Genomic DNA, 26,667 nt, shown 5'->3' with positions numbered 1-26,667 from the left:
ATATGAACTGATTCAAAAACTATTCGTGACAGTTCACTGTTCTGATTCATTTTATTCTTAAATTAATCATTCAATCTATTTCTAATAAATATTCTCATATTTTATTCTCATTTTTCAATTTAGAATTTCCAAATTTTTTAAATTTAGGATCGCTATTTTTTAAAGCAGTTCGGATTTACTGTTTTATAATTTTGGTGAGACTTGGAACTAAATTCATGTTTGTAACCACTAATTCATGATTGTAACAGACACAACCAGGGCTGAATAACTGTCAGTTGCAGGTAAAATAACATACTTACAATGTCAGGTAGAATACATACATTCACATAACCTGGCTAGCCAAATCTTTATTGTATTTGAGAGAATATCTCTTCATAAAATACCAAGAAAAGAGTATTTTTTTTTTTAATTTTAAATATTTCCGAAACATAATCTTAATATAAAGATATATTTCTCATCAATTACCTAAAATGACTATACTAGGCATAAAAAACATTTTTGTAGCGAAATTATATTAAATTTCGTTTATTAACAAGTCTGCTCTCGAAATGCTACACTGCTCATCATTTTTGTATTTCAGAGTCAAGCTTTAATGATTGACTATTTGGAGAACAGATGCGGACAGAAGCGCGCTGACGAAAAGAGAGTTGCTGACCCTAGTGAAAGGATGCGTTTGGGTAAAATAAACATCATGTTTCAAATTTAAGTTGCATTGCTTTATTTTTATTATTTTTTACATTTCACATTGAAGTAATTTATTTGTTAATAGCTAAGTGCATTGAATGCCGCTTTGTGGTGTAATGACCGGAATACGAATTTGAAGCATCTGTAAAAATATAAATAAATATTAGTGTTTCAATTAATTATTTAAATAAATTATAATTTAAGGTTTATACCTTGCTTGTTTTATCAAATAGCGCCTGCGCACGCTCCTGATTGAGGCGATATTTGACAAATGTATCAAATATATAGCCATGTTTCAAGGACTCAACCAAAATGCGATCTTCGCCTACATCCAAGCTGAACTCTTGGGATGAAACCTGGTTGGAGCAAGGTGAAATAAGTGATTATTTTTTAAATTATGCGGGGGCAGTCTAAACGATTAGGATTTAAACTTTTCAATCTTAAAATATATGGAATAGCGTATATAAAACGCTGTACTCACGCAATTGGGTAAATAAAGCTCGGCATGAATTTCGTCGACATTCTCATCGCGGATTCGGGCGCGTAGCTTATAAAGCGGCTGATGATTTTTGGTCCAGTTGTTACGAATAGTTGCAGCATGCTGCTCATCAATTTCCTGCACTAATTTCGAAGGCTTTGTGGATGTGGACGTGGATGGCTCCGCTGTATTTTTGTTTCCCGAAATTGCTCTGCCAACTGCGTCAGGTGTACCACATGCACCGCTTGCTCTTTGCATATCCTCGTTTCTCACACGATGCGCCACCAAAGTGCCGATAAATTTGCGATTACTCAATATTATTGTCTTATCCATCGTTATTTGTACATTGTATTTTTCGCTGAGCGCTTCGGCAACGATTTGCAAAAAGAAATTGTTGAAGAGTTGCGATTTTTTTATTTTTGTCAAAAAGTTTGGATTTATTGCTATGTCGCACACTTCTACGGAGTTATTGGAGCGATCTTTGGTATGACGTATCTCCGAAATGCTCATTGGGACGCGAAACGATCCGGGCGTCGTTGATTCCAATATACTTATTAGCTCGCCATCGGATATATCTTTGGGTCCAGGCACTTCCGGTGCTTGGCAAACGTTTATGAAGAACTTTTCATCGCTGTTGATCTTAAAGCTCTTCACACAGAAACCTGATCAGATTGACGAATTCAGAAAATTGTAACTAATTAATAATTGAATTGATCAAAAATTTGTTTGAAAATTAATTTACCTCAAATAAAGAAATGTATTTTCTATCAGATTATGTTGAATAAATAAATAATTTAAAAAAATATGTCATTTTCATACGATTAATGTTCTGTTGATACAAATCATTTTCGCTTATAATAACCGTTTCGCCTACGATTAGTATATTGTAATTTGTAATCGCTCTCGATAACTGTCGATACCTTTCCAATTCACTTTATTGCGCTCGTTCAAGCCTGAAGCTTTTATAAAGTTGCATGCATAATTTTAGGCATCGACGGCTTTTGGGATAGAATCAAAAAACGATGAGACGTTGAGAGAGACGAAAAGAGTTCGAAACAGCAATTAAAGCTCGTCTCATTGTAAAGAGAGACAATACATACATATGTACATATGTGCTTGTGTGTTTGTTTTTGTTTTTTTCACCCGTTTATATTTCTTTTAAGTTGAGCATATGTATGTTTATTGGATGTGTTATGTCTCTGTAAACAATTGTATACTATTGCCTGTCACATCAAATAAAGTTTGTATCTTTTTAAATATGATTCAATAGACACTGTTATTCCCCTTAACTATTATTCATAAAAAGCCTATACATGTGCGTATGTATGTATGTATATGGTCGGCAAACGTTTGCTCGCGAAATCATCATTAACTCTTTCTATCTTGCTCTTATCAACTAACTCTCTTGGAGGCCTTCCACACTATCTATTCGCGCGCGTTAAATTGCTAATGGGCAATGACTAGCCAAATGCAAAAATTGCTATGCATGTTTGTATGTGAGTCTGTGTGTGGGTGTCTGCTCATCTGCCACACGTTAAGTTAGCAAGGGTGGCCAGCAGGCTGCTTGGGCTTTTTATGCCGGCATAGCTTGTCGCGCCGATCAAACAAAAGAACACAGCGTGAAAGAGAGCGAGAGAGGGCATTTGTGGATGTGTGAGAGCTTGCACATTTTGTCTTCTATCAAGTTTGCCTTCTGCTACATTAGTATTGGTCAGAGAGCTAACCGACCGCTATCGTATCAAATAGAAACAAATAAGTTGCGCTGGTTTGTGCGTTTGGTATTCAGTTGCTTCTGTCGCTCGACACGGACCGGTCGAAAGGAACACCCGAAAATAGAAATAACGAAAAAAGTTATCAAGTTGTATTTAAGTCCGATTAAATTTGCCGAGGTAATTATAAGTGGTTTTTTATTGTGGTTTGTGTGTGTTTGTTGTCATTGTTGCCGTTGTAGTTGTTATTGTTATTCGGTTGGCTGCAAGCGTAACAAGTGCGATGAAAAGTTATTTGACACACATTGTGAAATGCTCTCTACGCGTATTCTAGAAGGGCTTTATAAGTGTTGTAAATAATAAATTCTAACGATTTTGAATGAATCATTTAAAAAAATTAAATTTGATAATAAACAAATTGTTTTTGTTCGGCCATGCTCAATGCCGATTTATAATTGATTGAATCGAACAAAAAAAAGAAAAACAATTAAATGAATTATATGCATAACATGTATTCGTATGCGTGTGTGTGTGTCTGTGCGCGTGTACGTTATGCTGTGATCAGCTAAAACAGTTAGCATAGTTTTTAGGCAAGACTTTAGACGATGACGTCAGTGAAGCTCAACAGAAGCTCGAGCGTGCTGCCGAAAAAAGGGTCCTCGACATAGAGAGAGAGAGAGAGTGTGGATGAGAGACACTGTACGCACACACTCATCCAATCTGTTATAAACAAGCGCGATAAGCATTTAGAACAATAAAATTATAAAGTGCAATTGAAAACTAAAGCAACAGTAAATAGAAACAATACACGCGAACATCTATGTATATATGTATGTATGTCTATAACAGTAGTTTTATTGTTGCACACACATATATATGTACATCTATGACAATTATGTATGTATGTGTTTATTGGGCAAGTACGGGTACTTGGATTTGCGATTGATAACAACGCGTTGCCACTCACGTTTCACCACTTCGCCACTTCGCCACTTGAAAGATAATGAGATAATTGGAATATGCGCAATCCTGTCAAAGGACACCATGAACGAAAACAATGAATTCAACAGTCTAGATAACGATAGACAAGTGTGCTGCGATAACATTCAAAAGACAATTATAAATATCCAAAAGAAAACTCGTGCATGCGACTGGGAAATACCCTGTCTAAATGTTTAACCAGTGTTTGCTTAATGAATGTCAGTGAAAAATACTAGTTAAATGTGTGTGAACAGTTTAAAATGAGTTGGGCCTCGTAGCAGTGAAACTGACAACAATGTAGGATGACTTCCATTTAAGAGTTTATGGCCTATATAAAACAGATAAATACAATATACTCTCTATGGAATTTCGTCTACAGGGCACACGAGTTATTTATTGCATATATGTATCATATATCTTTTCAATGTTCTTTTCAATGGAACCTATATCTTGTATATGCAAAGTATACTGAACTTTGGTTTTTGTTACTTTATTTTTATCTTTTATTTTATATTGCGGTTTGCCCTTTCCTGTAGAATATACAGCATCAGAATGAGTCGACATATTTTTATATACATATGTATATGTATGTTAATTGAAAATATGTGTAGCAAAATATCTCTGCATTTCTTCTAATCGCAATTTTTGTATTATAAATACATATTTCGTTTTGAGATATTTGATTATATTACATAACACTGAATGATCGCCGGAACAGGTTTGCCATTAATTACAGAAGAGAAAAAATACCCGTTTTTTCTGTTTGATTATTTACTTTAACCTTGGGTAGAGTATAATTAATTTTGTCAGTCGGTTTGCAACGAAGCTTATCTTTAATTCACAATGAATGCATTCACAGTTCTATTCTTATATGCTACATGTTTGATTGTTTTGCAGATTATTTGCTTGTTACAAAAGGGTCGACGATTTTATTTTATTTTATTTTATTTTTTTTCAGATAGTATATAAAGCTTAAAAATTCAGGTATTTAAAAATAAATAAAACTAATCTAGTTAAAAATTCTGAAGAGCTCTATACAACATAGAACATAAAAATATTTTAAAGCTGTTATATATGCTTTTATAAAAGTTCTAAGATTTCCCTATGTTAATTTTTAGAACATGTAAATTTCCCAAAAAATCTCAAAGAGAAATTCAGAGGAAATTTTTTAGAGCATTTAATCTACGTTGTTTGACAAATAGCTAAAAAGTAGTTGCTTGATTCAACAAAAGTTTTATACTAAACAGACAAACAAACTCGTTTCTGGCATCAAGCATAGATCAATAAAATAAAATAAATACAGGTGGACATATATTGTGGCATTGGCAAAGATCAAGAGTAGGGAGAGGCAAAACTGGTTTAATGATTGCGCTGGAAATATGTCTATATATATAGACCCACATAGCTACTAATACAAAGTATTTTTGTTAGGAATTTTTAGCGACAAGACGGTCAAGCCTAATAAAGATATTTTATATGTGAACACCTCGTAGCGAATTAGCGCAGGGGGCAATCTATGTGTTTGTCACTGATTTATGAATTGCTTGTGACGCTCAAGCCAATTACTGATAAGAGCTTAAAATCTGATTTAATTGTTAGCAACAAGGCAATTGCATTAAATTTCAATTGTCATGCGCGTGAGACAACAATTTGTTATTTTAAGAACAATAAAAAAAACACTAACCGGGAGTAGGTTGTACGATAATCCAGTCGCGTGGCGGTGCTGTCATGGCGGTCTGATCTGTAGCTGTAGCTCCACCACTAAAGAACTGATTTATATTGTCTTCAAATTCATTCTAAAAGGAAACAATAGTTGTATTTATTCAGAGTTATATTCTTCTTGTATTTTGTTTAATTCCGCTTACCTTGACGAAGCGCAAATTCTGGTCGCGAAAGCTGTCGTTGCCATCTATAAAGGTATTAAGGTTCGACATGATGATGCATTTGTTTTATATACGAATTTTACTTTATTTAATAATATAGAATACTATTTGAATATTATTTTCGATTGTTCTAGTTTTGTGACAGCCAGTTTCTGATTTTGTGTTATTATTTTTGCAAGTTGCTGTCAGGTTGCTAAGCGATAGGTTCGATAACAAAATTAGTGCTGTGAAGTGTTGTCAGGTTATTTATCGATGAACGAGTTGGGTTGCGTATATACCAAAATCCGCTAAAAATAAAATAGCTGACACGAAAATACTTGGTTTGGTAAAAGGTGGTAAAAGTTTAAATTGCTGAGCTGCACATTAAATGTAACAAATATTACTCAAAGTACAAATGCAATGAAGTTTCTGACAAATGTGTGAAAAAATGCTTTTATTTTCAAAATTAATTTTGATGTACGATTGACAGTTATTTAATCAGCTTTAAATTTCAATCTTGTTATCGACTTTTTAATATAAATGTTTATAATATAACAAACAATTAGTACACATATTTTAGCTAATTTTAAATTTTCGAAAATGCCAGCTCTAACTTATAAATAGATATATAGGCAACACTCCGCTAAATTAATCGTTATCGTTTTTTTTATTATTGTTTTCGTCTTGCGAAATAGACCAGCTGTTTTTACAGTAGTACAATCTTTTCTTCACTTTCATGTTTCATGTTTTACAGTTGCGTTAAGCTGAAAGACTCGCACGTGGAGGAGTGCCTAGAGAAAAAGTTAGAAGACAAAACGCGACCATGGGAGACAATACACCCATGGACGAGTTTTGCGGCTCCACATTCTGGGTGAGTGCCAAAAAAGTATATTTATATATATTTTAAACATTTGTTGTATAATTTTCTTTATTTTCTAACAGGATGTCAATGCGACGTGGTGGACAGTTGATCCAGATTTTACGATCTGTTTCGAACAAACTGTCTTAGTGTGGGCACCCTGTGCATTTTTTTGGGCATTTGTTCTCATCGATTTTTGGTATTTGAAAGCAAGTTTGGATAGGAATATACCCTGGAATAAATTGAACATTGGTAAAGTGTTGTTCAATGTGGGCTTAATTATAATCACCGCTCTGGATTTAATTATGGCGTTTGTCAAGAAAGGCGAAGCGGATATACCGATCTATCCTGTTGATATTTGGACTCCTGTTATTAAATTGGCAACCTTTGTAAGAAATATGAACTGCAGTTGAGTTAAATTTCTCTATAACTATCGTTTGCTTCTTGCTTGCAGATAATGCTATTGATTTTTATACCCCTTAATCGGAAATATGGCGTGCAAACATCTGGTTGCCAATTTCTCTTCTGGCTTTTCTTGGTGATCTTCTCCATACCGCGCTGTCGCACCGAGGCGCGAATGCATCAGGAGCGCAGTGATATAATCAACTCACAGAACGCGACGCCACATGACTTCTCCTGGGAAACGTACCAATTTTGCAGCTTCTTCATCTTCTTTACCTTCTCCGTGCTGATGCTGATACTCAATTGCTTCGCCGATCGATTGCCCAGGCAAACGAAATATAAGCGAGGACCAAAAGAGATTCCCGAACTGTCGGCCAGTTTCCTTTCCCGCATCACATACAGCTGGTTCGACAAGATGGCCCTGAAGGGCTATCGCAATCCGTTGGAGGAGAAGGATCTATGGGATTTACGGCCTCAGGATAGCTGTAAGGAGGTGATGCCCACCTTTGCCTATTACTGGAATAAGAATGTGCGCAAGAACTATCGTCGCATGGCTAATGCACAGGAGACGAAAGCACAATTCAGCAATGGCAAAGTCTCCTTTGAGAATCCCCAGAAGAATGGCAAGAAGAAGGGCATGGCTAGCATTATGCCGCCCATATACAAATCGTTTGGTGGAATTTTTCTCTTTGGCTCCTTCTTCAAGCTGATCACCGATGTTCTAACCTTCGCCCAGCCGCAGGTGCTGAGTTTGATCATTGGCTATGTGGAGGACTATCAGACGAATCCACAACCAGAATGGAAGGGCATTATGTATTCGATTCTACTTTTTGTGCTAGCCAGCGCACAGACATTCATACTCGCTCAATATTTCCATCGCATGTTTATTGTGGGTCTACGCATTCGCACGGCTTTAATCAATTGCATTTATCGGAAAGCTTTGCGCATTTCGAATGCGGCACGTAAATCGTCGACGGTTGGAGAAATTGTGAATCTAATGGCTGTGGATGCTCAACGTTTCATGGATTTGACAACGTATTTGAATATGCTGTGGTCGGCCCCATTGCAAATCGCTTTGGCCCTGTATTTCTTATGGCAGCAGTTGGGTCCATCTGTGCTAGCCGGGCTCGCCGTGATGATCATTATGATACCTCTCAATGGATTCATAGCAAGTCGCATTAAGACCTATCAAATAAGGCAAATGAAGTATAAGGATGAACGTGTTAAGCTAATGAATGAAGTCTTGAGTGGCATAAAGGTTAGTGGAGCTCATCTAAGAGATTATTACGATATCGTGTAATATTTATAATCTGTATTCTTATAGGTGCTCAAGCTTTACGCCTGGGAGCCCAGCTTTGAGAAACAGGTACTGGACATACGTGATAAGGAAATAGCTACACTACGCGCTACGGCTTATCTGAATGCCAGCACATCCTTCCTTTGGTCCTGCGCTCCCTTCTTGGTAAGCTATGGCAAACGATTGGCCACACTTTGAATTCTCTTTGCAGAACTTGACTTGATGGAGTTTAACCGAGGAATCTGTATATCTATCATTTAAAATGTTTGAAAAAAAAAAAAAAACAAAACGAAAAAAAAAAAAATCAAACAAACACAATAAGGTATCCTTGGTGACATTCGCCACTTACGTATTGTCCGACGAGGCGAATCAGCTGAGCGTCTCAAAAGCCCTTGTCAGCATTTCACTGTTCGAAATCATGAGGCTGCCATTGGCCGTAATGCCCATGCTGATGGTAGACATAGTCGAGGTAAAGCCCAAGGATCAACTGGAAATTGGAAATCTATTAATAATAATATATATAATTCGAGAACCATTTACTTCGGCTATGGGCATCTATCAGCACCGCAAGAGTGGGCTCACAAAATACAAGCGAAACCTATAATCCAATATCGTATTACTATAAAATTACTGTATATTCTAGGTATCATTAGTCACATTTGCCACATACGTTCTAATCGATGAGAATAATGTGCTCGATGCGAAAAAAACCTTTGTCTCATTATCATTATTCAACATCCTTCGTTTTCCGCTAACCATGTTGCCCATGCTGATCACCAACTTGGTGCAAGTAAGTTAACCTTATTGCGAATCGACTTCTTTTCCCCATGTACACCTTGATATTACATGTGATTTGACTGATATATATTCAAACGATGATAGTCTGAAAATAATACAATATCAAAAACTACTCAGTCCATTATCGTATAAATATATATATATATGTTTTATTTACATACATATCTAGATGTAATTGGGAAAATATATTGTGCTGTATTGTGATTGTCAATCTTTGTTCAACTATATTATTTACTTTTATAATTATTATTTTTTATTTAGCTACAGCAAACAATGACCTATATTTAATCCTAACTAAACCTAACCTCTCTCGAAAACTAACATAAAAATCTAATTCATTTAACTTTAAATTTATAAATGGTTCAATTGAACGAAGATTTGTATCTTGTTCCTCAACTTTTCGAATTAGATGTTGTTCGCTCTTTCCTGAGAGATACACTTTGTTCAAAGAACAAAGTTAATCAGATACTAAAAAATTCATAAAAATATGTTGAAGGTGGTAAATCAGTTTTCATAATTTGTATTTATTGTTAGCGGTTTTTTAAAGGGCTTTTTAGATATTATTATTCAAGTGTCCTTTACTATGAAAAAATTGTTGACATTTTTAGTGGGGCAATTCATATGCTATTCTATTCTATTTCTAGTTCTATAGCATCTTCATTTAGTTTAAAATTCAATTTACCCTTGCAGAGGGTATTTTTTGAGAGAGAAAGAAATTGTTATTTAATTTATTATCTTCAAAACAATTTTAGTTTTTGTCCGACCTTTTCAAAATCTAATGTAGTCGTATTTGAGGAGTAGAATTTCGCTTTTATTTGGGTGTTTAATAAAACAATCCTATTAAGGCTATAAATATATTTATATATCATCCATAAAATACCCCTAGCTCTGCAAGGGTACCAAAATTCCGGTAACCCGAGTTTGTAGGTCTACTTTCGTAGACAAGAGCTTCTCCCAAAACCTTTCCGTACACCCCATCCACGAAATTACTACTAATAATAGCTGTGTGTTGACTAGTGTTGTATATGGATAAAATAATCTCTAACCGATTTCCTCTTTGCTTAGACGCAAGTTTCTGTAAAACGCATAAACAAATTCCTGAACAGTGAAGAGCTAGACCCAGACAATGTACAACATGATTCCTCAAAGCGTGAGTAGATTTATATTGGCATACAATTATTTATAAACCTTTATATAATTATTATACTAATACTTTTCTTTTATAGCCCATCCCATGACCATTGAGAACGGGCACTTCTCCTGGGGTGACGAGGATGAGTTGACGCTCAAGAATATCAATATGGAGGTGCGTAAACAAAATCTAGTCGCCATAGTTGGCACTGTTGGTTCCGGTAAGTCCTCGGTCATCCAAGCGTTCCTCGGCGAAATGGAAAAGATCTCGGGCACGGTCAACACGGTGGGCAAAATGGCCTATGTGCCACAGCAGGCATGGATCCAGAATGCGACCGTACGTGATAATATATTGTTTGGCAAAGCGTACGATCGCAAGCGCTATAATCAAGTGATCGACGCATGCGCTCTGCGTACGGATATTGAGATCCTTTCTGCTGGCGATCGCACCGAGATCGGTGAGAAGGGCATCAATCTGTCCGGTGGCCAAAAGCAACGCATCTCCTTGGCTCGCGCTGTGTACAGTAATGCGGATCTATATCTACTGGACGATCCGCTGAGCGCTGTGGACTCGCACGTAGGCAAACACATCTTTGAAGAGGTGCTGGGACCGAAGGGCATGTTGGCGAAAAAAACCCGCGTCCTTGTCACCCATGGCATTACGTTCCTGCCACAGGCCGATAATATCTATGTGATGAAAATGGGCGAGATTAGTGAGAGTGGCACATACAGTGAATTGCTGAGGAATCGTGGTGCCTTTGCTGACTTCCTTATGCAGCATTTGCAAGAGGGCGAGGCAGAGGCGGAGGAAATTGATCAAATCAAGCGACAGCTATCACAAACTGATCCCGCTTTGATTGCCCCATTCGAAAAGGCCATACTGCTCGCTCGCACCGAAAGCCTATCAGACTCTATGTAAGTTGGATGCATTTATCTTCAGATCCTCCTTATATATTTATTTATTTTGCTCTTTAGCTCCGTCACATCTGCCGACAGCTTGATGGGCGGCAGTTTGCGTCGTCGTAACAAACGCCAAGATTCATACGATTCAACTGCCTCCGCTGCCTCGTTGAAAAAGAAACAAGAACTGGAAGGCAAACTGATTGAGATTGAGAAATCGCAAACAGGCGGCGTTGATTTCAGTGTCTATAAGCATTATATCAAGAGTGTTGGCATCTTTTTATCGGTCGCCACTTTGGTGCTCAACTTTGTGTTCCAAGCCTTCCAAATCGGCTCGAATTTGTGGCTCACCCAGTGGTCCAACGATAAGGAAGTGGAGCATAATACGGACAAAAGGAACATGTATTTGGGTGTCTATGGTGCCTTCGGTTTCGGTCAAGGTGAGTTCACTGTGATTCAGTTTTTTCTTACTACCTACATACATATATGTTTTGTGGCATTTATGTTATCGCTATCGTTATCGTCTCATTTCCGTTAAATGTTTTTTTTAGTATATATGTTTTTATATGTTAAATGTTTTTGTGGCTTTTTAATTATAAATTAAAAATGGTGAAAGAAAAGCAGATCGTATAGTTCCGGATTAAAATTCAAATGTAATTGAAACGGTTGGAATGAAACACTTCATTTTGTGTATAATGATTATATTTCAGTTGTATATTGTGTATAATGATTATATTTAACTAAATGCGCTTTAAACCCATAAATTTTGATTGGGACAAGTGGAATGGAACACGTATACTATTGAATTGAATATAATGTGCTATTTTGTCACCATTTCTTATATTTTGTATGGTGTTTGGTTGTTGTATACGTTTTTTGTTTACTTTTATTTTGCTTTTTATGTTTGCCCGCTAATTCATGCATAAATAACTCGCTGACAACACGAAAATTGCGCAAACAATTCACAATCTCTTAACACCGACTCGACGATCCGACAACTCATTTTCAAAACAAACACGAACTGCATATAGACGTAGAATGTATATACAACTTAATATGTATTTAAAAATAGATAACACCTTTTAATTTGCACACATTTGCTAAATTCACACGCTTTAAGACTATACAGTTGGCACAGCACTTCGAATTTTAGTTCAATTAGGCATGAAATGAATGAGAATAACGGTTCAGCTATCGCAAACTAGTTACAGATGTACGGTTTTTGGGCGATAGCACTTCAATAGGGAAAAAGATTTGAAAACACTGAAATGAAACCGTTTTGTAGTTACTTAATGACTTTTGTGATCTATATCTTGTAAATATAAAACACTAAAAACTAATAATAAAATTTAGAAAGGTTGTAAATATTCAAATCTCATTCAGAGCCAATCCCTATGTACAAATTCAATTCAGAGCATGCCTAAACCTAGAATGTGATTAAAAAATGTCTTAACAATTTCCCCGTGGGGGAATGTCTGTGTGCATTTTAATTTCTATGTATTTTATACTTAAGAGCTGTGTGTTTCTTGTTCTATTTTCCCTTTGCAAAATATTAAAAAAAAAAAAAAAAAAAAAAAACCAAAATGCACCAAAATTTGTAGTCGGATTGACTTATTTCGCATCGCTCTGTGGCTCATTGGCGGGTCTTCAGTGCTCGCGCACCATGCATAACGTTCTGCTGCATGCGAATTTGCGCTGGCCGATGGAGCTGTTCGATACGACGCCACTGGGACGTATTGTTAATCGATTCTCGAAAGATATCGATACCATCGATAACGTACTGCCATTTAATATACGTTTCGTCCTGTCACAGATCTACATGGTAAACAACTTTCGATAGATTCTACCCATAACTAACCAACGCACTTCACTGTACCCACACGCTCTATCGATATCGAATCAAAGCTAATGTTTCGTTACATCACTTGCTTTCATACACATTATTGCCTCTGCCTTTGCCATTGTGTCCTTTTGTGGTCGGTGTCGTGGTATATTGATCTTTCTGATCCTCTCTATCCAAATATAGTTGCGAGCAGTTTCCTTTCGACCCTCGCCCTGTCGCTGGGCTGCATTTATAGCGCCGAATATTTGCATAATACACTCGTGCGATTCGTTATGCGTTGGCCCATGGAATTGTTTGATATTACGCCCATCGGTCGTGTTGTCAACCGTTTTTCCAAGGATGTCGATACCTGTGATACGACTTTACCTCTCAATCTACGCGTCGCAATTACGCAATTCTTTGCGGTAATTTCCTATATTCCATTACACATCTCTAACTTTTATAAGCATTTCTATTCACATTTCATTAGAAACACATAACACATCTTGAAAAATTAACACAATTATTTTTTGATAGACTAGATAGAATGATTGACGTCATTCGGGGAGTTCTACCTTTCCCCTAGATCAGCTCTATTGATAATACATTAGTTAGGATAGCCAGGGGATATTACAGGATTCGCTCCCAGGAAAATTGCTGTATCTATAACATTATTCTACATTCTTAAGGCAGAATTACGCTTATCTATTTTATATCTGCTTATAGCGCTTATACACACACGCTTTTTGCACTTTGCTTTGCCCAGTTGATTCTACTTTTCTTTTTTGAAATTATATCCTTCCTGACCTCTACTACCTTAGTTCTTGCATTTTGTGGGTCCTGCGTTATATTAGCAGTTGGTTGTATGCGAGCCGCCATAATATTGCATTCGATACTCCTTTATAGCGTAATGCGTTGGCCCATGTACCTGTTTGAGACGACTCCCCAAGGCCGAATACTGAATCGTTTCTCGAAAGATATTAATGTTGTTGATACCACAATGCCCTTACTCTGGCGAATCGCTATATTTTGTGCAAGTGCGGTAAATGTCTTGGTCTTACGTTATTCTAATACACATCACAAACACAACTGTACTTTTTAAGGACACTTTATTAAAGTTACCTTCTTAAAACTAGTTTCAAAGAGAATTAGCTCTTATTCATAAAAAACCGGAGAGTTATTATAGACAGATCTATTTGTATTACAACTCTCAATCTATAATATGAATTTGGGAAATCTGTTAATAATATGTATATGTAGGCCAAAATTACTAAACGCTGAGCACATAGCCTTCATTTCAAATTGGAAGTAAGTCTATTAGAATTTAAAAAGAAACCAAAATCAATTCCAATTCATGCACCATCTCCAATCCAATCTATGTTCAGTGCAACTAATACGGCTCTACGTAATTCGAATCTTGTATATATCTATGCTAACTAACGGGCCCTGTGATTTGTGTAAATTGTACATTATATAGATTATCTAATTCCTCTACAATAGTATAGATATGGTTCGCATGTATAGCATGGATACCTTTTCCCTTTTATATTTATATAAGTGTGTATATTTATTTGTTATCGATTTTAAGAGTTAGCTTTATCGATTAACCTTAAAATGTTCGATATGCAGTTTTGTCGCGTTATTTGGCGGGCCTCGCCCTGGCCATAGGTGGCCTGCACTGTTCCCTGGCGGTGTTTAACAAAATGATAAACATGGTGCTCAAATGGCCAATGGAATTATTTGATACGACGCCATTGGGCCGTATACTAAGTCGCCTTTCGAAGGACATTGATACCGTGGATAATGTGCTCCCACATATAGTATCACAATTTCTATCCACCTGCTATTCGGTAAACACGTATTTTAAGACCAAACCAAACCCCCTCATGTCTTCCTTCCTTTTCTAATTATTGCTTCATGGTTTCTAAGCTCTATACAAATAATATCCTTATCCATATTCATCGCATTCATTGGAATCGAAAATCGACATTTACTTGATTTGAGTTGAATACTTAAGTTATATGAAGTTCACGCTACTGCTTTTATTTAATTTCTTATAGTAGTTTTTGTTAAACGACCCATCCAATAACAAGAACAACAACAACAACAACAATTTACTCTGAAATTCTCTTGTCTCAGAGGTCAAACGAACCGGTTACTGTCGATCATATTGGTTGGGCATTTCACCTTGTATATATAGCTTATTTCGAAGCCACTTACAGAGACTCATCCAATAACAAATAACTCACTCTGAAACGCGCCTGTTTCAGAGCAATCAGCAATGGCGATCATCAGCGCCGATTAATATCGAAGATATAGTTTTGGAAGCTATGGCTTATAGGGGGAGATTCTGGTTTGAGGGTGGTTTCATGGAATATATATATTTTAAGTGATAAACGCGCCCATTTCGATTCGCATTACACTCACTTACTGTAAATGCCCACTAATGTTTATCGATAAATGTTGCGCATCTCTGCGTGCCATTCCATGCCGTTCCCTAGGTGTGTTTGCCTACATTGCGGTCGTGATTGTCTACTGCGGCGGTCTGCGAGCTGCCAAACTGTTGCACAATCAATTGCTCCATCAGGTGATTCGCGGCTCGATATGTCGCTTTTTCGATGTAACGCCCCTGGGGCGCATCTTGAACAATTTCAGCGCCGATATGGATGTTGTCGACGAAGAGTTGCCCGGCACCCTGGACTCTTGCATGACCTATATATTTATGGTATTTTTTTATTCATTTTCTTCTAATTCCCAAATTGTTTTCTGTTTTTTCGCGTGAGTTTTCTTTAAATTTTTTGTAGCCAGCATTTGTGTTATGGTTTGTACTTACGAACTACATTTAGTTTAGTTTCCTAGAATTTAAGACTCTTACACCGAAGATCTCTGATCTCTGATTCTCTATAACTCTCTATCCATCACATATCATCATATATATCTACGTAGGTCTTTGCAATTACGGCGCCGCCATCACACTCTTCACATCCACTCTAAACGCCTCATTCAATATGTTTCGCCAACTTTTTAATAACCTCATGCATTGCCCATCTGAGTTTTACGATACGACGCCCAAGGGGCGTATTTTGGATCGCTGTTCGAACGATATCAACTGCCTGGATCTGGTCATGCCCCTAAATATACGAATGTGCCTGAGCACAGCGTTTCAGGTAAACCCTTCACTTTTTTCACTCTCTAGGCAAAGTCCAATGCATTTTTCACTTTTCAGTAGGTTTTGCATTGATTTTCGTTTGCTTTATTTATTTCAAGATTTTTCATATGTATTTTATAATTTGTTTACTTCTTGTTTGTTGAGTGCACAAAAAAGGAATGAACTAATCACATATTGAACTTGGTAAAGTTGAGCTGGGCATATTAGTTTTAGACTTTTTTATTGATGACGAAAATATCTAGTGTGGGTCTCTCCTTGTCATTCTTTATATAGTATTAATTTAGAGTTAGGTATTAAAGTACCATGCAGACACAGCTTATTCCGGTAAACCCTTCTCTTCAACAACCAGCTATATCTCTTACACATACCACGTACTGTCCAACATTTCCACAATATAAAAATTTGCACCAATTTTATATTATATATTCGTTATTATTAACTAAACCAACCAAAATTTGCGTCGTTTATAACCTCAAATGTGTTACTGTCTCCTGTGATATCCCTAATCTTTTCCTCCCCCAACTTGCAGTAATTAGCTATATAGCCTGCGTACTGATCGTCTATATTGGCGGTCTGCATGGTGCACAGAAACTCTTTTGCCAATTGTTTAGTCGAATTCTGGGTGCTCCACAATCCTTTTTCGATAGGCAACCGAGGGGTCGGATACTCGATCGGTTGTCCAATGATGTTTACAAATTGGATATGGTATTGCCCGAAATATTTCGTGTGTTTAACTCGCAAGCATTTCGGGTATGTTGTCCAACTAATTGTGCTCGTGACTAACAAAAAAAAAAAAAAGTTAAAACTAACATCACCTTACCTTTACTAAAGTCGTAGCAACTTGTAGGACCGTTCAAAAGATACTTTAGATATTTATAGACGCCTGTACATACAAGAAACCCATACACCATATATCATATATCTATATATCTAGTGTTTCGAGCGGGAATGCTTTGTTTGTTTTTGATTTCTTTCTATTAGTCTCTATGCTGTTTAAAACTTTAAATACTGTTTCGATACTTCATGCACTGATATACACATATCGCAGGTATTGCCTCGTTCCTCGGTGATTTGGGCCTTCAGCTGGGCTGCTTGCATGCGGCTCAGCTGCTACACGCGCTCATGCTGAACCGTATCCTGCGCGCACCTATGTGGTTCAGCGATACCACGCCAGTGGGTCGCATTATGTCTCGTTTCTCGAAAGACATTGAAACGGTCGATCAGAAAATTGTGGAGGTCTTGATCGATTGTATTTGGTGTGCATTTGAGGTAATTTTTAATTAGAGCATTACCCAACACTGGATGGGATTACAATTTGCTACAGTAAAATAATATTAGTAGAACAAAAGTACAGTACAGCCTCCCTATTAATTTCCGGTTTACAAACGTAAAATTATTAGCGATTTTTATATAAATTCAATATTTAACATTTAATTAACATTTTTTTTTTCAAGATAGCTTAGTTTTTCATCATCAATATCAGCCTATCATAAAAGCTTTCAATTTATTTCCTAAAATGTCCACTTTAGAGAGGCTATACTGTATTAGATTTTGTCAGTCAAAAGAAAAAGAGTCCTTAAAATACCCCTGATATCATTAAAAATCCTATCCCAGCACACCTCAACTAATCTATATGATAAACTAATCAGAACTTTACTTTCGCTTTGGTTTGAGATTCTAATCGTGATTGATCGCAAAAGCATGAAATGCAAATTAACTGCTCTTATAATTCCAATCAGATCTGGAAAATATCTTTAAAGAAAAACTTCAAAGAAATATATCTTCAATCTCCAGGTTTTTTGTCCGTCGTAAGGATTGTGGTGCCCACAATTGGAAGCTTGCGTGCTTCTAAATTGCTACACGCCTTCCTTTTGCATCATGTGGTGGCTGCACCGCTGAGTTACTTCGATACCACGCCGGTGGGTCGCATTATGTCCAGATTCTCCAAAGATATTGACACGCTTGATCAGCTGTTGCCACAGCTAATTATCAATTTTGTGTGGCTGTTGTTTGAGGTAACCAAAACAAGAAGAAGAAGAATAAAACTATTCCTAAAATATCAAATAAACTCAAAGAAGCCGAAAGTTAAATATAGAAATATTTATTAATTATTTTGATCATATAAAAAATTCTTTTTCTACGTATATTCTATTATTTTGATACAGTTCTAGATAAAGAAATCTATATCACGATATATTACTCTTAAATATTTCTACTCTTCAAGCTCAATCTTACAAAATCAACTGTGATTAATCCAAATTTCACATTGACAAAATTTTATTTACAGGAATTTCGTTATTCCTTTTACAGCACTGTATTGTCTTGAGAATTTGAATAGAATTGTATTCTTTAGGGTATCTTATCATCAATTAGATCGTTGTTTCCGGCTTTCAGAGAGATTCGTGCTGCGCAGCTATTGCATGACCAGGTCCATTCGACATGTCCTTACTGCGTCGTTACATTATTTTGATACGTTCGTAAGATCTTCCAGTAGTTATCAATTATTAACTGCTTAAATATTTATTACATCTGATTAGAACAAGTAATCCAAAAATAAATTTAAAAAATTTAATTGATGGATTACTTTACTTTTACTTTTCTTAGAAATTATTCTTGAAGCTGATTGACTTATTGTTTTACACATGTGCGAGTCAAGTTTGTGGAGCATAATGTTAACTTTAACAGCACTGTTAAAACTTTAGATGCAAACTTTGAGTGTCGAAACAGTTGCCGCGAATTTGAATATTTGTTTAGAACACGAGACTCAAATCAAGTAAATTGCGTTTGGGGCATTCCAGCATGCATTTGGATCGTATCGAATTCGAATCGAACATGAATTTAATAACATGATTTCAGTTTCCTATCATTTATATTTTCCAACTAACACCAACTCCTGCACCCCTGTAGAAACCTATGTGAAAGTTCTCTTTAATAATCGTTTGCTATATTTGGCTTAGGTTTTGGCTACAATTGTGGTTATTAGCATATCGACGCCCATTTTCTTGGCCGTCATTGTGCCCATTGCGTTTATCTACTATTTCGCGCAACGTTTCTATGTGGCCACATCGCGTCAGCTGATGCGCTTGGAGTCCGTTTCCCGTTCGCCAATCTATTCGCATTTTGGTGAGACTGTGACTGGAGTTTCAACGATACGCGCCTACACAGTCGAGGAACGGTAAGAAGAAAAAAAAAAAAAAAAAACACCGAATTATAATCTCAACTAATTATCAATAATTACCCCATCAACAGCTTCATTGAGGAATCGGACAGTAAGGTGGACAAGAATCAAGTGTGCAAATATCCATCTCTGATTGCCAATCGTTGGCTTGCCGTTCGCCTGGAGATGGTCGGAAATTTGATTATCCTCTTCGCCTCATTGTTTGCCGTGCTGGGTGGTCAAACGAATCCCGGTCTGGTTGGTCTGTCGGTCAGCTATGCGTTGCAGGTGACGCAAACATTGAACTGGCTGGTTCGCATGTCCTCGGACATTGAGACGAACATCGTGTCCGTGGAACGCATCAAGGAATATGGCGAAACCAAACAGGAAGCCCCCTGGGAGCTCGAATCGGACAAAAAGCATCCCAAGAACTGGCCAGAGGGTGGACGCGTCGAATTCAAAGACTTTCAGGTGCGCTATCGCGAAGGTCTGGATCTGGTGTTACGCGGCGTTACCTTTAACATAACTGGCGGCGAGAAGGTGGGAATCGTGGGTCGAACGGGTGCTGGTAAATCCAGTTTGACGCTGGCTTTGTTCCGGTAAGACATTGGTTTGCCAGTCTAAAACGAAAGTAATTTACATAAATTTCTTTTTTTTTACAGTATTATCGAAGCAGCTGGCGGTAAAATCATGATCGATGGCATTGACATTGCCACGATGGGTCTGCACATGCTGCGATCTCGTCTAACGATCATACCGCAGGATCCGGTTCTCTTCTCTGGCTCGCTACGTTCGAATCTCGATCCGTTTGAGGTCAAGACCGACGATGAGATTTGGAAGGCATTGGAGTTGTCACATTTGAAGGCCTTTGCCAAGAGCCTTACAGCCGGTCTCAATCACGAAATTAGCGAAGGTGGTGAAAATTTGTCCGTAGGTCAACGTCAATTAGTGTGCTTAGCACGTGCCTTGCTGCGTAAGACGAAGGTGCTCATTTTGGATGAGGCGACAGCAGCTGTGGATCTGGAAACGGATGATCTTATTCAGGTATGTTCGACATGGTACTGTAAATTAACATGGCAAACAAATCGTTATTCTGTTAACTTTTACTAAGAACTTTTAATTAACACAGCTGAAAAAATGCTAACTGACAGTACTGTAACTTAACATTTCATATCTATGTTACCGTTTCACTATGTTAGCTTACATTCTGAAGAGTTATTCTTAAATCGTATGCACATTTAACATTTGTTTGTTTTTCGATATTTTGCAGAAAACCATTCGCAGCGAGTTCAAGGAATGCACCGTGCTAACCATTGCCCATCGTCTGAATACGATTATGGACTCGGATAAGGTGATTGTGCTGGACAAGGGACAAATAACGGAGTTCGCTTCGCCCACCGAACTGTTGGGCGATCCAAAATCAGCCTTCTACAGCATGGCCAAGGATGCAAATCTTGTTTAGTTTTGTAACGATCTAAAAACACCAACCGAAACTCATAAAATATGTGCCCAAAAAAATCAAATATTTAAAACAAAAAAACAAAAAAAAAAAAAAGAAGAAAGGAACTAGAACTAGTTAGGCAGCAATTTAACAATAGCTTTTAAATAATACTGAAACACTGGTAACTAGCTACTTAAACCGTTAAAGGTGTTCTACCTCAATAATCACAACAATAGCAACAACTATAGCAACAACAAGAACAACTGTAATGCGCGTGTGCCTGCAATTTAGTAAATACCATGAAATGTTCATTAGCTTAAGTCGAAAAGTTGACAGGATTTCATTTTATCGGTACATTTAATTTATAATGTACCTCTGTTTATATACATATATATATATGAAATTATATATATGTACGTCTTTGTATGGTACTTACCTAAGTTCGTTTTTTGCGTGTGTATATATGTAATTGCAACTATCTTAATGGATTTATTTTTCTATGCCAGTTTACAAGTTACAAAAATAGAAAACTACCGAGAACCTCGTCCATTTGGCAATTGAATCAATCACGTACTTAAAAAATATGTATATGAATGAAAAAGTCTCTTAAAAATCTGCCTTCGAATGATTAAATCACTTAGGCAATGCCCAGTAGTTAATTAAAATTTTGCATCAATTTTGTAAGATCTGTATACTTAAAATGAGTACTTAAAAAATCAATTGAAATTGTATTCGTAAGGATAAATAAATCCCATCTAACTAATCCACAGTTTACTTAAATTCAATATAAACGTAACTCTAACTAACTTAAATGTTGTACAAAGCTCTTGATCATGAAGTACAATAAAGAATAACAACTATTTGTAATACACAATTTTGAATTAATAAGAGTTTTATATTAGTAGGCTTAAATTGCAACAAAGAAATTCAAAATCCTAACGATGTTATAAACTCATTACTGGATTACAATACTATTACTGTTACAAGCCGAACTAGAGGCACTTATCGAACTAGTTCATTGGATTTGAAGCAGGCGGACATGCATTTCAAATCGGTTGAAGAAAAGTCTATTTTATTTAACTAAAATTATGTTCCTTTTTTTATTGAAAATGCTATAGCAAGTTTTTTGAATATATGAAAATAATTTAGTTGTTAATCTAAAATTATTAACATTGCGCGCGGCGTCCGGCCGCAAAGATCATATTTGTTAGTTGAGCAGCAGCTGGGCAACAATATTGTTATCGTCCGCTGTATTGGAGGCATGCATGCCAGATCCACTTTCGAGGAATTCGCGCAACTCGTTCTCCAGATCACCAGCGCCAGCGTGCACATCTGGCTCTTCAATATCCATGGGCTGAATTTGAGGCAGCGCCACGGGCTGCTGCAGAAGCTCCGGAAGTTGAACTCGCGGCGAGGCAGTCGGAGGAGGAGGCAAACCAGCTGCAAGGCAAAAAAGAGAGTAGGATAACTAGGGAAATTCGGATATACTTGAATAGTCGCATACGTACCGAAAGACATGCCCATGGCCTTGCGTAGCGCATATTGATCAGCTATGGCGGCCGGTGGCAACTTTTTGGCCAATTCGCTGAGCTGCTGCGTCAGTTGCTGGGCCGTTTGCACCTCTTCCTGCCCAGCGGGCGGCACCAGGGCTAGATGCGCAGGCAAAGGCTGCGATAACCGGTCGTGCTGTATGACACGCAGCTTCTCAATCAGAGTTAAATTATTGCTTAGATGCTCTTTCATGCGTTTTGATAGCTCGAAGTTCTTCATATCCGCTTCCATGGCATCGAGGAATCCCACGTCAATGCCTAGGTCCTTAAGCGAGCGCAAACGTTTGAAATCCAATCGGATATCTTTGTACTTCTCATACTCTTGCTCAATTTTCTCAGCCTCAGAGCTGTTGCTTGGCTGCTCCTGCTCTCTGTTGAAACATTTCTCAATCTCCCGCTGCTCATAGTTGTGCAGCTGCATGTTGTACAGTTCATCCAGAGATTTGCTATGCTCTCCATTGGTGAGTATATCGAGCAACCCGTTGGCTATATTCGTAGCATAGCTGGAGTCCTTTGTGAATTGCAATATGCTCTCAGCATACTCGGCACTCGATGCATCGCCGTAGGTGCGCAGCACCAATTGCGTTTCTTCAGCACTCAACGTGGAAAACCTCGAATCGAAAGTGGGCGCAAAGCTGGCAAAAGGTCCATAATTCATGGGCTTCACAGGCTTTACGGCATTTCGCTGATCTGTGTGCAGACCAGGCAACTGTCCACTGCCCGCAGGCAGCTTACCCACCAAATCTCCAATGGTGACCACCTTTTCTGGTCCTTCATTTTCATCTCGAATAAGTAAATTCAGTGTAGTGGTTCCATCCTTGCGCTGTCGTAGGAAACCCATTTTATGAGCACGCTGCTTGGAGCTGACACGTTGCTTGGCCTGCTGTGCTGCGTTCTGTACCTGGGCTAGTATCTCCTCGCTGGTTAGGTCATCCACGTAGGGTTCAAAATGGGTTTTTGGTGCATTCTCTAAACGTAAGGCTCTCTTCCGTTCCTCCTCCTCCAGTTGAGCGGGCGTGGGCTCTTCCGCACCAGTTGAAGCGCCCTCATCCGCCGAATCGTGTGCCATATCATAGCCAGCTAACTCATTGGAGCTCAATTCAAAGCCCAACTCTTTGGCGGTTAATTCACGTATGTAGCCAGAAAGAGGTTTCAATGTGCGCATCAAATTATCCGGTTGCAAATGCTTCAAGCCCAATTGGAGCAAGCGCTTAGCTGCTTTATGGTAAACGGTATCCACATGATTGTACTTGATTGCATTCTCACACATTAAACGGAAATCATCGGTGAATTCACTTAACGCCGCATACTCATGATCCTCTATCTTTTGCCGCATTGTTGAAAAGTCCATCGGTTTGTGGATGATCGATGAGTAGCCCGGAGCAATGTCATCCGTGACGGGCCATGCAAAGAACTGATGCGGATCTCGTTTCTCCAGAAAGCGTAGCAAGTGCTCCAGTAGCTTATTCAAAGGCGACTTCTGTTGCTTTAGTTTGAGCACACAAGATCTTGGTTCTCTGCCTGATTCACTGCTGCTGCTGGGAGTTTTGGGCGCCTCCAGTGCTTTGGGTGTTAGGGCATTCAATGAGCAGGCCGTGGAGCCGGAAGGCGATGGTATCAGCAGCTGTGTGGAATGAAGAAATTTATCTCTATATGACTAAAACTTTAATGATATTTGTCTTACGTCAGGCAGGGGCTTAGTTGGACTGGACGAACATGTGGGTGAACTGAGCAGCATTTCGTCCAATTTACGCGCTGTTATGGGCTTGGTGACTGGGCAACTGGATGGCGAATTGTCGGTGGTGATGCCTGCATAATATAAAATATTTTCTGGCAGCGGCTGTGATTGCTCCTCTTCCGCATCGTCGTCCATAAAGCTGAAGCCATCCTGTGAGCAATCGCCAACTGCCGGTGCTGTCGCCATCGGCATTTGGCGACCACTGCAGGCTGCTTCATCTGGACCAATGGCATCGTCCATTTGTCGCTCGTCATCAGAGCACAATTCGCGATGTCTTTCGCGACGCTTCTCCTTGTGATGATGTTTGTGCTTCTTCTCGCGATCCTTCTTCTTCTTCTTCTTTTTTGATTTCTTATGTCGTTCACGATGGCCCACCTCCTCGGAAATTGCTATTAGTGGGCTTCCAGGAGCAGCGGCCATCATTGCCTCTGCTGCAGTTGGAGGTCCGCCAAGGCCATCAAGTGGGGAGTTGGCTTTGTACTCGGGCGTTGCATTGGAGCCGACCTTTAATATCAGCTTCAGACCACGTTGCAGCTGTGCCGGATCCTGATGCTGGCTATATTCTAGAATTGAATGTGTTACTTTCACAAACACGCGCTACAAACATTTAGTTTTGACTCTTACCTTCATACTTCTCGCGTCGTTCCGATTTGTTCTTTTTGTGCTTTTTTGATGAGCCCATATTTGAAGCAGGCTTCTCTTTTTTTATGCAAAACAAAATGTAAATCTACCCAAATAAATGAAAAAACAAAATTTTTGGCTGTTGTAGGCGAGACAGACGCCATGATTTAGTGATGTCAAAACCGAGCATCGATAGTTGCAACACAATATATCGATAGACTAATACTCGTATTGTGTCGACGAGGGCTGCTAATTCCGCGCTGATTTGAATTTCAGGTGAAACACGCTATCGTTTAGAAATATAAAAACCAATAATCGATGGCTGCCACACACAAATATCGATAAGACAATATCGTCGTGCACGAAATTTAGTTACTAGGGCTGCCATCAATTTGCCCGCTTACTTCAATTTCCGTATTGCTTCGAATATTAATTACGTTTATATTGCTAGACTTTAGTTTTGATTTCGAACTGATTGCCACTGGAAGCCATATGGCTGATTTTTACCTTGGAAGTGAAAATGGATATTTAAACACCTAAACGCGATTGCGCCGCTTCACTGCAGCCGCATGCTGACGCTTAGTGGTTATATTATTCAGTTTAGCTGCAACGGATCTGTTTTTGGATACGCCTGATCGAGTTGAGCCGGGACCGTCAAGATTAACATCCGGAAATGGAGATCCCATATTCTTTTTGTTTTTGGTGATTCCCGTGTACAGAGTACGTGTCGAGTTTAGCGCTTGCAACGATGTATCCAGCTTGGTTTTAATCCGATCGAGATCCTGTCGCATTCGCTGTATATCCAGCGCAATCGTTTGCCTGTCGCGCTGCAATCTCTTGTGCTGTAACAACATATTCTCTAGCACAGTTTTTTGCAGCAACACCTCACGAATGCGGCGCTGATTGGTAAAGCTTTTCGGACCAAGTTCCGTGTAGCCACGCCTCATCACCTGCTGTGTCTGTCGATTCAGCCGTGCTTTCACCTGCGACAAGGGCAGCTTCGTTTTAGCTGCCGGCATCGGGCTAATACCGCCGCCTCGGATACGACGAATTTTTTTGGATGTGGATGTCGCTAGCTTGGTTACGCTAGGAGGCGGGGGTATTTCCGCTATAGCAGCAGGTATAGAGGGCACGGCCTTGCGTGGCGGAGTGGTAGCTAGAAGGCGTACATTGCCAATTAATAGCATTATGCAATGCATTGCTGTCCCACTCACTTTTCATATGCCTGTGTATGTTGGCCATCATTGAGTCCACACGAGACTTGACATCCGCTTTGTCGGAGAAGTAGCGATCGACGGTATTTTCCTGACCCATTCGCAGTCCGTGACTCCCCTTCGTGTATATATCATTCATATCATAGCCCCTCGGTTCCGCATGCATTTGATTCCTCAGTATAGCATCTAAATTCAGTCGCATTGTCATCTTGCTGTGTTAGCTGCTGCGAATTTGGATCTGATTAAAAACAAAATTGCAAATTTGGGGATTTACTAATTTAAAGAGCCGAAAATTGGCGAAACATACGACCAAAAAATTGTTTTTGCTTTACTTCAATTTTGAATTTATTTTATGGAATTAGTATTCTGACAGAAGGGCCTATTTTTTCCCCCAAATGAACATCTTACAACTTCAAAATGTTTAGGCTGAGTAATGAAAGGAGTCTACAAAATTCCGACATTTGTTTAGAAAACAGAAAAAAGGGAAATATTGAGCTTCATTGAGTTACAGGGGTTTTGGTAATTTCAAGTCGGGTACTCTTGTCAAAGTTACTACCAATTATTTTAATTATTTCTCTCTTGCTATCTTTGTCTCCTTCTCTTGCTCTCTCTATCTCTATCTGATCTTTGCTGTTCTTTTTGCTGTCCCTCTCTTAGTATGTCTATTTCTCTCTCTCTCTCTCTCTCACGCACTCTATGCCTCTCAGTCTCTCTCCCGCTCAATCTTTCTCTCTCTTACTTTTCTATTCTATTCACCTATTCACCTCTCTCTAACAGCTCGCTATCTCTCTCGCTCTCTCTCCCTCCTACTCTTTTCCCAATGGTTCATGGAGTAGTTCAATGTATATTTATTT

The 26,667-nt window shown here is 38.4% G+C and overlaps 4 protein-coding genes and 1 long non-coding RNA gene across 22 annotated transcripts; 2 read left to right on the top strand and 3 right to left on the bottom strand.

Moving 5' to 3' along the window:
* Positions 1–49: 49 nt before the first annotated feature.
* Positions 50–893, top strand: LOC149269600 (uncharacterized). The gene is made up of 2 exons (XR_016269495.1): positions 50–281; positions 581–893. It is a non-coding gene; the product is annotated as an uncharacterized LOC149269600 (long non-coding RNA).
* Pih1D1 (PIH1 domain containing 1) lies at positions 695–5,959 on the bottom strand. Its single transcript, XM_018001178.2, has 5 exons — positions 5,718–5,959; positions 5,537–5,648; positions 1,166–1,824; positions 897–1,040; positions 695–826 (listed from the first exon to the last, which is right to left on the bottom strand). The coding sequence occupies exons 1-5, from the start codon at positions 5,784–5,786 to the stop codon at positions 770–772; spliced, it is 1,041 nt and encodes a 346-aa protein (XP_017856667.2). The 5' UTR covers positions 5,787–5,959; the 3' UTR covers positions 695–769.
* MRP (Multidrug-Resistance like Protein 1) lies at positions 2,894–21,453 on the top strand. 17 transcript variants are annotated; one of them, XM_089465787.1, is made up of 15 exons: positions 2,942–3,051; positions 4,811–4,836; positions 6,469–6,585; positions 6,657–6,962; positions 7,028–8,233; positions 8,300–8,437; positions 8,916–9,062; positions 10,136–10,220; positions 10,297–11,116; positions 11,177–11,541; positions 15,425–15,648; positions 19,050–19,267; positions 19,342–19,848; positions 19,912–20,293; positions 20,520–21,453. In XM_089465787.1, exons 3-15 carry the CDS (start codon positions 6,538–6,540, stop codon positions 20,709–20,711), a joined length of 4,638 nt encoding a protein of 1,545 aa, XP_089321913.1. In that variant the 5' UTR covers positions 2,942–3,051; positions 4,811–4,836; positions 6,469–6,537; the 3' UTR covers positions 20,712–21,453. The 17 variants fall into 17 exon arrangements, with proteins under 17 accessions (XP_017857937.1, XP_017857933.1, XP_017857935.1 ...); XM_018002448.2 differs by lacking the exons at positions 4,811–4,836; positions 15,425–15,648 and adding an exon at positions 17,887–18,107 and having other exon boundaries at positions 2,894–3,051; XM_018002444.2 differs by lacking the exons at positions 4,811–4,836; positions 15,425–15,648 and adding an exon at positions 17,141–17,361 and having other exon boundaries at positions 2,894–3,051.
* A 307-nt stretch (positions 21,454–21,760) lies between these two features.
* Brd7-9 (Bromodomain containing 7/9) lies at positions 21,761–25,091 on the bottom strand. Its single transcript, XM_018002459.2, has 4 exons — positions 24,603–25,091; positions 23,925–24,541; positions 22,199–23,864; positions 21,761–22,130 (listed from the first exon to the last, which is right to left on the bottom strand). The coding sequence occupies exons 1-4, from the start codon at positions 24,658–24,660 to the stop codon at positions 21,898–21,900; spliced, it is 2,574 nt and encodes an 857-aa protein (XP_017857948.1). The 5' UTR covers positions 24,661–25,091; the 3' UTR covers positions 21,761–21,897.
* LOC108610388 (uncharacterized) lies at positions 24,732–26,281 on the bottom strand. 2 transcript variants are annotated; one of them, XM_089465790.1, is made up of 3 exons: positions 26,121–26,281; positions 25,814–26,034; positions 24,732–25,755 (listed from the first exon to the last, which is right to left on the bottom strand). In XM_089465790.1, the coding sequence occupies exons 2-3, from the start codon at positions 26,019–26,021 to the stop codon at positions 25,136–25,138; spliced, it is 828 nt and encodes a 275-aa protein (XP_089321916.1). In that variant the 5' UTR covers positions 26,022–26,034; positions 26,121–26,281; the 3' UTR covers positions 24,732–25,135. The 2 variants fall into 2 exon arrangements, with proteins under 2 accessions (XP_089321916.1, XP_089321917.1); XM_089465791.1 differs by having other exon boundaries at positions 25,814–26,037; positions 26,121–26,280.
* Between the last annotated feature and the right edge of the window lie 386 nt (positions 26,282–26,667).

The sequence above is a fragment of the Drosophila arizonae genome, chromosome 3 (genome assembly GCF_054131065.1).
Source record: "Drosophila arizonae isolate 15081-1271.41 chromosome 3, UAZ_ARI_1.0, whole genome shotgun sequence".
Lineage (NCBI taxonomy): Eukaryota > Metazoa > Arthropoda > Insecta > Diptera > Drosophilidae > Drosophila > Drosophila arizonae.
The sequence above is the reverse complement of the archived record's forward strand: the minus strand, read 5'-3'. Positions and strand labels throughout refer to the sequence as shown.